General features: G+C 42.5%; 1 protein-coding gene across 1 annotated transcript in view; it reads right to left on the reverse strand.

Annotated features, from left to right (window-relative positions):
- The window catches only part of Papss2 (3'-phosphoadenosine 5'-phosphosulfate synthase 2), an 81,422-nt gene extending 79,226 nt beyond the window's left edge, over positions 1-2,196 (reverse strand). The window contains exon 1 of the mRNA XM_026408970.2: positions 2,049-2,196. Coding sequence (XP_026264755.1) covers positions 2,049-2,075 — 27 coding nt within the window. The 5' untranslated portion in view covers positions 2,076-2,196. The remainder of the gene's footprint in view (positions 1-2,048) is intronic.
- Positions 2,197-8,152: the final 5,956 nt, after the last annotated feature.

Consider the following 8,152-nt stretch of genomic DNA (forward strand, 5'->3'; position numbering starts at 1 on the left):
AGGCTGGCTTCTGAGCTAAGCAAGAGTTACTTCTCAAATAATTCATTAGTTCAGAGGCCTTGCATGTGGCTCTGAGCTAAAACACATTCTGAGTTAACATTTAAAGTTTGAGAGATTCCATGTGTATTTGCACATGGGCTTGCTGTAAGTAGTACCAATAGTACCCATCTGTCCCTTTTTGGGAACTTGGATTGGTAACTGGATTATAACTGTTTTTAGGTTAAATAAAAATTCAGAAGTCCTGTTTCAGTTAGGTATTTCAGGTATTAATGTAATCCTACAGCCCCCACAAAAACAGAAGGTTCAAAATGTGTAAATAGAAAAACTAAACCCCATTCCTCAATTTTCTCACTTGTGACTGTGCAGAGTCCCCAGGATGGATTTGTAAAACCCCTGTCCTCAACTGTCCACTTCTACAAGCTTTTGCTAACTGGAAGCATGAAGAAGAGAGAACCCTCATCCCTTTCTGATTAGTGCTTGACGAAGCCCCACATTGGGACTAGAAGGCATTCTTGATGTAAGCAGGGAGGCAAGAATAAAAACCCCATTATAGAATAAGTAATTGCTACAGCAGCTTGTCATTTAGATGTCACCCCTTAGAATCTTACAGAAATTAATCATATAAAATAGGAAAACAGGCAATCATCACTTAATATTTTACAAGAAAATTATGATACCGAGAGTCTCTCTCTCCTTTAAAAATCACTCCTATAAGAGGCAGCTGAACCCCAACTATTGCCCCACCCAAAACGGATGCCACCTTCCTCTTGGGCCAGTGTGGTTCCCTGAGGCCATAGAGTCCCCACCCTTTTCCCTTGCTGCTCAAGTCACACTTCTAGTACCTGCATGGTCCCTCCACTCTCCTTCCCCCTGCAATTTTTTCACATCCTGTCCAGCCCACCATAAGTACTGTACACCTCAAAGATATCTCAGCATTGTATAAGAAAAATAGTAAACATTTATTAAACATCTGCAAGGTGCCAAGCATACGTTTAACTCTTTGAGAGAGGACTACCTATTTAGTGGTCACCGCAATCATCTGAGGCTTGCAGTGGTGTGGTTAAAGATGAATGTCCACAGCCAGACTGCTGGGCAGGATTTTAATCAAGGCTTGTAGACCACATCTGGGGTGACCCAAATGCTGTCCTTCCAACTCTTAGAGTCTATGATTGTTGCTGTCATTTTCCCCACCTTTATTGGGGTATAACTGACAGAACTGCTGCTATTTTTAAGGATGCAAAATTTGTAAGAGTCTGTGTTACTACATAGGAAAGGAACGTTTTTTTCTCTTTAATAAGCCTTCATATTTCGCAATGAAAAGGAAGAGCCCAGACTGATTCGGGAGAAAACTGCACCCCCCCCTCCCCGAAAAGTCCTCTTATCTTGCTCCACCAAACCGAGGTGCTAATTCTCAATACTAAACTTGAGATGTCACTCAATGTCAACAGGGAACCGAAGCATGCTAGAGGGTTAAGTCCTGACTGTATGTAAGTGCAATTTCCTCCAGTTAGCCTAGATAATTGCAGTTTCTTCTAGGAAAGTCTGTCATTAAAGTCCACTCCAAGAAAGTTCCATGGTTAAAACCTCAGTGACTGTCGCTGACGTGTGCTCAGCGATCAGACCTGGCAGAACCGGAGTCAGCTCAGCCCACCACCCACTCTGCTGGCGCAGAGGTCCCAACGAAGAAAAGGCGGGTCCTAGAGCGCTGTAAGGGTTAGAAAGGGAATTTCCTATCTTTGGTCCTATCTAGATCCAGACCCACTCTGCAAACTCGGGAGGTCTCTCTCAGGCGCTATCACCCACTAGCGCGGTTCTGAGAGGCGCAGCGAGGAAAGGAGCTGTCTGATGAGGACTGCTCGGGGAGTCCCGGACCCCGCCTCGCCCTCCGGCTTTTCCTCCTCCGCGCCTTTCTCTTCCTCCTCCTCTTCCCGGCGCCCGAGCCTCCGCGCTGCGGTGGCTGCCTCCTCCCGGTAGGGAGGGACCCCAGTGCCCGGGGATGGGCGCAGCCTGGTAGGAGGGGGCGGGGAGGCGGGAGACTGGAAGCCTACCGTCCTCTGCTTCTTGACCCCAGACATTCTGGCTGGCTGTGGCGGAGCCCGGGTTCTGGGACCAGAGACCGAAGGTCGCACGGATGGCGGCTGTGATGGTGGCGGCGGCTGCTCGACTCCCGGGAAGGAGGTATAAAAAGGCTCCGCAGACACGTCGCACTTCCCTTGACCAGCCCCCTTCTCCTCCTCCCGCCGCCCTCCTCTCCGCCCCGTCGGCTCCGCCAGCAGCGCCCAGCCCCGGGGACCCGGCGAGCTGCCTGGGCGGGGTCCCGGGCCCGGCCCCCGACTCGCGGGCGCGCGCTCTGCCAGCCCAGGTCCGAGGCCAGATGTTGCAATCCGAGCTGTCGACTGGCACTCCCCGCGCGCAACCCCGGGTCAAGTTCGTCCTCGTCCCCAGCACACCTAGAGGGTTCCAGGGCGTCCTCCACCTCTGGCTCCATCCCGGCCTTCTGGACCCAAGAATTTATTCGGGTAAGGGCAGGGATGCTTGAAGTCTCAGGGAGGCACGCCGGCACGGTCCTCACAGGGCCCTGAGGTGCAATTTGTCTTCACATACATCACTTAAAAGTCGTTGTAGATGGAGAGATCCTTACTCGGCACTCCCCTGAGCTTTGCTGTAGCCCTCAAGTCCCCCCAACCCCGAACCCTTCCCCATCCTGGCCCTGCCAGAGGCAGCAAGTCCTACTTTCTCTCTATGGTACAAATGAGTCAATCGAAACGTTCAGATTTTGCCAAGACGATATTCCAAGCGAGAGGATTCAAACCAGGCTGTCAGCCCCTACCGTGCAGACTTTGTACACCAGCTGCACCAAGCAAGATGATTAGAAAATCCGCGAGGTTCAAGAACCACTTGTGCACTCTACACCAGGCACCATGCTAAGGGTTTTACATATATTTATTCCATTTAAGCTCACAATACTATCCTCACAGTACGGACTGGCCAGCAGAGGCACGACCCCGCCTCACAAATTTAGGTAAACTAGTCCAGCTCCAGGCAATAGCCAATGGTAGTTCAGAGACTTGTTTCAGTACATCCCCCAACTAGGATGCGCTCCGTAAAGGAGAAAAAGGCACAAAGTGAGAAGGCTCCTGGCCCCAAGGTTTTTTCAGAGATCAGTGAGAAGCAACTCTGAAAAGACCCAAATGTCAGGTAGGAGCAGAGGGGAGGAAGAGAAACTGCCCCAAGGGAGCAGTCGCTTAGTTTCATACTAAACTCCTTGCAGGATGCCACGAATAGATTAACATGACAGTGCTCTCAAAAGAACCAAGAAGACACACAAGAGTCACAATCATTCTAACTCTGATCTGCTTTCTGTGAAAGAACTGGAGAAGTTACACTCTAAGGAAATGAAAGATGGAAGTTTCCCTTTATATCTAATTGTATTTCTGAATACTGCCAATTTTCCAGACAGCATCTGAAGATCTGAGTATTCACTGACTTCGTTTCTCCATGGGAAGGTGGAAAAAAATAAATTTGAGTCAAAAATCTTAAAAAGCACCCTGCATGTCTGTAGTCTTGAGATGTCAGCTTACTTATTTTTTTCATTTTGAGTAAACTGCCACCACTCCCTTCAAATGCAAGCATCTAGGAGGCAAATGCCGATTTTGAGTTCCTGTGCTCCACACAAACTAGATCATTTTGAATTTATCTGAGGTTTAAACAGCAATATCCTGTTTTTATTTCCCTGGAAAATCCTTTTGTATTAGTTCCAGTCATATCCTGGACCTTGTCAAGTTCTGTCCTAAAGAGAAGGTAAGTTAAGTGTAGATTGAGAAACCATGCAATTTGAATGATTACTGTGTTTTAGTTCATATTGCATCTAAAAAAAAAAAGAGCTGTGTTCTTGAAACAGAAAGAAGTTAAGGGTAAATCCCTAAGGGCTACTTCCTGGAAAAGAAATACATAATTATTATGACCTGGGAAAGATTTTTAGATCCCATGTAAAACTTGTGCTCTGGGAAGGAAGATAATTTGACCAGATCACTAGTTAGGCGAGGCAGGGCCGAGACTCAAACCCAGTTCAGCAGACTCCCCAAATGCTGTGACCACTGAATTACTCATCTTCTAGGTCAACTATTTCAAGACCCCATGATAACTGTAAACCAGAATGTTTATCTTGTTTTCAATTTAGTTAGTTTTCAAATAATACTTTGGAAAACTTTTTCTTTCTTTTTTAAAAACTGTTCCAAAGGCATGTGAAATTGGAGGACTTAGCCGTCTTGTATTTGAGCTGTGTTCTTTATGACCCTTTAGTGTCACAGTTTAGTCATAATTCAGCATGGCAACTTACTAAAAAGTTGAAAAAATAAAGAAATAAAAACCTTACTTTCCTAGGATCTTTCTTCCTAAAGGCAATGTCTTGAATTCTTTTTCCTCTGTCTTCTTGATCCTATGAGAAAGCCTTCCCACTGAACAGATATGAGCAACTAGAGAAGCCCAATTTAGGGAGTTTATGACTCTGGCACACAAGAAGTGGAGAAGATTCATTCAAGAAATGGGAGGAAGGGTCAAGGTTTGTCCATTCAAACGGACACATTCTCCATAGCTTCCTCATTAATGTTTCCTCCAAGACTCCCCTGTAAAACACGGTAGACTGCATAACACCAATATATATAATCCTTGATATTACTCACAACACTCACATGAGGGCTGGGCTTTCTCCTTATTTCTTCTTTCCTGAAACTGGTTGGGCTTGAGTATGTTAATAAGGTGGTGCTTACCAGTTGATCCTTTTATTGTTTAGAGGAGTTGGAATTGGCCAACAGAGGATACATATATAAAGAATGTTTCTGTTGGTGAGATATCTATGACACAGGTTCCTGAGCCTTTTAGAAGGTCTCATCCCATTTTAGTGGATCTAGCAAGGAAGAACCTCCCCTGGATGGTCATCACAAAGGAATGCAACTATATTCCCCCCTAGTGGCTGTAATGCTTAAATGCTAAAAGAGACCTAAATGTGGAAACTCCCTGTTACAAAATGTGCAGCATTCCACTGGGTAAGAATGCACTTAGTGAAAGTCCTCTCAGCACAAGCATTATGTAACAAATAAGAGCAAGCCATGGTCCCTGTCTTCAAGAAACTCACAATCTATTTGAAGGAAACAGACTCCCCCTAACCTTGTAATTTTAATATAATGGATAATTGGCAAAGGTAAAAATGATAAATGCATGCCTTAGACATTTTATTTTGACATATCACATATATACTTTACTAATATTTTGATATGGCTTCTATCATGGTATGGGTCTACTGATGGGAGTTCCACAACCCACTTTCATTAGCTAGCTTTAACCATTTTCCAGCTGGGGATTTTAAAAAGTTAGACATTAAGGGCACTTAAGAAACAATCAGAGAAACAACTATTTTGATTCCTTCAAGATCACTACTTTCCTTATTCCATCTTTGTTGTCATGCCTGTGACTAATCCAACAGTACAATTTTGAGAAGTTTATCTTTCTAAAACATCTATCTGTTTTTATAGAAAATAAAACTCTTTTACCACTCACATATTATTCATTTAAGTTACATCTAATTCAGTTCCTTACTACACTAACAAGTAGTGGGGCATACATAAGTTAAAGAACAAACAATGGATGTCAGCAAGCATCCCGCATAGGTGCTGAAGGGTGTAGACTTTACAGTGCATCCTGCTGTTGAAGGACATTCAATTTGTTGTGGACCTTCATGATTTCTTTTTCTTTTCTTTTCTTTCTTTCTTTCTTTTTATTTTCTAGAAGAAATGGAGAGTATAGATTAAACTGGCCAGTCAGCTACAAGAAAAGACACTGTGGGAGCAGTATGGAGGGACATCCAGTTCCATTTCAGGAGAAGGGAGAATGGAGATTGATGTCATGAAGAGGATACATGAACTGAGACTAAAAACAGGTTTGCTAGCCCTTTCCTCTCCAAAGTGCATGGTGTGGAAATTTAAAAATTGAAAGGCAGAGAGATGAAAGAAATAATATGGCATGCTCAGAAAATTATAAGTATCTATATTGCTGATTTTAGGAGACAACAGAAGAGCAGGAAAGGTTGTAATAGAAGAAATGCCACAGACAATCAGGCAGCAGTGTGGTTTTGCACGTTCTCTTCATGCCCATCAGAGTGTGTTAGCCACGTGACTGGTCCTCATTATAACTTGGGACACTTCTCAGGTCCAAGACTAGAAATCATTGTTCTGAGGTGTTAATGGTTTGGTGAAGGAGATGGACATATAAACAAATAATTCCAAAGAAATGTCTTTTGTTTGTTTGTTTTTGTTTGGGTACTAGGGATTGAACCCAGGGGCACTCAACCATTAAACCACATCCCCAGTCCTTTTTTGATTTTTATTTTTCATTTTGAGATAGTATCTCACTAAATTGTTAGGGCTGGCTTTGAACTCACAATGCTCCTGCCTCATAGCTGCTGGGATTACAGGCATGCGCCAATGCACTCAGCTCAAAGAAATGTCTTAAATGCTGGAATGAATGGATATTCAGAGTAATAGGGAAAGTGCAAAACAAAAAAGTGGGAACAATGACTGCTGACTGACAGGAGATGCTATGGGTGGTGATATTTAACCTGAGTTTTCAAGGATAAAAGGAAACTAGATAGGAGCCCCCCTATTTACTGATGGCTAACACTGCCTGAGCTGTCTTCTGGCTGCATGAAGTATTTACTTCCCACCATGATGTTCCCTGGGTCTCTTTTTGAAGTACCCTAGCCTATCACTAAAGACAGGTAATGTCGAAAGAGAAAAACTAGTGACAACTGGAGATGACACTTGCATCAATGACCCTGTAACCAAAGTTTGCCCAGAGGGAAAAAGGTCTTCACTCCCAGCAAAAGGAAAACCTTTCTGCTATTTTTTAGGTGGAATGCTGTGCAAAGTTTTCAACTATTCCTTACATTTGTTTAAAAAGAAATCTACTTATTAGTGTACTCTTACATTCCACAAAATAGAAACTATTAGGGCATGTATGGAAATGCTCTCCAAATTTCAATGGATTTCAATGAAAACAACAATTACAAGCAAACCAATTAGTTCAGTTAATTAATTGACTGAATTTTTCATACTTCAACAGATTCTTTTAAAATATGTTTAGCAAAGTGGCAGAAAACTTAATCCACGTTGTTTAAAAGTTTAAATCAGAGAAATAACCAAATTTAAATCATTAACTTAAATTATTTAACTGTTACTTTGTTTAGGTTATGGAAATATCCAATTTAAGTTTTAAGTTTAAACTTAGCTGAACTTTAAGAATCAAATTTTAAAGAAATGAAGGAAGGAGCTGCGTGTGGTGGCACATGCCTGAAATCCCAGAGACTCGTGAGGCTGAGGAAGGAGAATTGGAAGTTCAAAGCCAGCTTCAGCAACTAGTGAGACCCTGTCTCTAAATGAAATATTAAAAGGGGTGGGGATGTGGCTGATGGTTAAGTGTCCCTGGGTTCAATTCCCAGTATCAAAATAAATAAATAAATAATAATTATAATAAAATAAAAAATATGGAAAAACAAATCAAAGTTATAATTAAACAGATGTGTCTTTCATTATGAAACGACATGGGTCTATATAGTAAGTGCTTTATTTTCCTTAATAAAAAAAATTGAGTTTTTCATTTAGAAAAACAATTCTGCTCTGGACAGGAGGGAGTTCTTTGAAGCCCCAGAGGTTCTCAAACATTGTTGCACGAGAACCTGAGAAATGTGAAAAAATAAATCTATATTATCATTATTAGGGAATGTCATGGATACTGTAAGCAGACAGTTAATTTGCAAAGAGCATAATTTAGTTTATTAGTGGGTTCCAAATCTTCTGGAGGGATTTTATAAATTTCGACAATCACATCTTAAAAAGATGAGCAGAGGGGCTGGGGATGTGGCTCAGGCGGTAGCGCGCTCATCTGGCATGCGTTCGGCCCAGGTTCGATCCTCAGCACCACATACAAACAAGGATGTTGTGTCCGCCAAAAACTAAAAAATGAATATTGGGAAAAAAAATCTCACTCTCACTCTCTCTCTCTCACTCTCTCTTTGAAAAAAAAAAAAAAAAGAGATGAGCAGTAGAAAGCCAATATAATCTCTGTTCCTCTCTTAGATAAAAATGTAAATGGTCCATAA

This window comes from Urocitellus parryii, chromosome 5 (assembly GCF_045843805.1).
Source record: "Urocitellus parryii isolate mUroPar1 chromosome 5, mUroPar1.hap1, whole genome shotgun sequence".
Classification (NCBI taxonomy): Eukaryota; Metazoa; Chordata; class Mammalia; order Rodentia; family Sciuridae; genus Urocitellus; species Urocitellus parryii.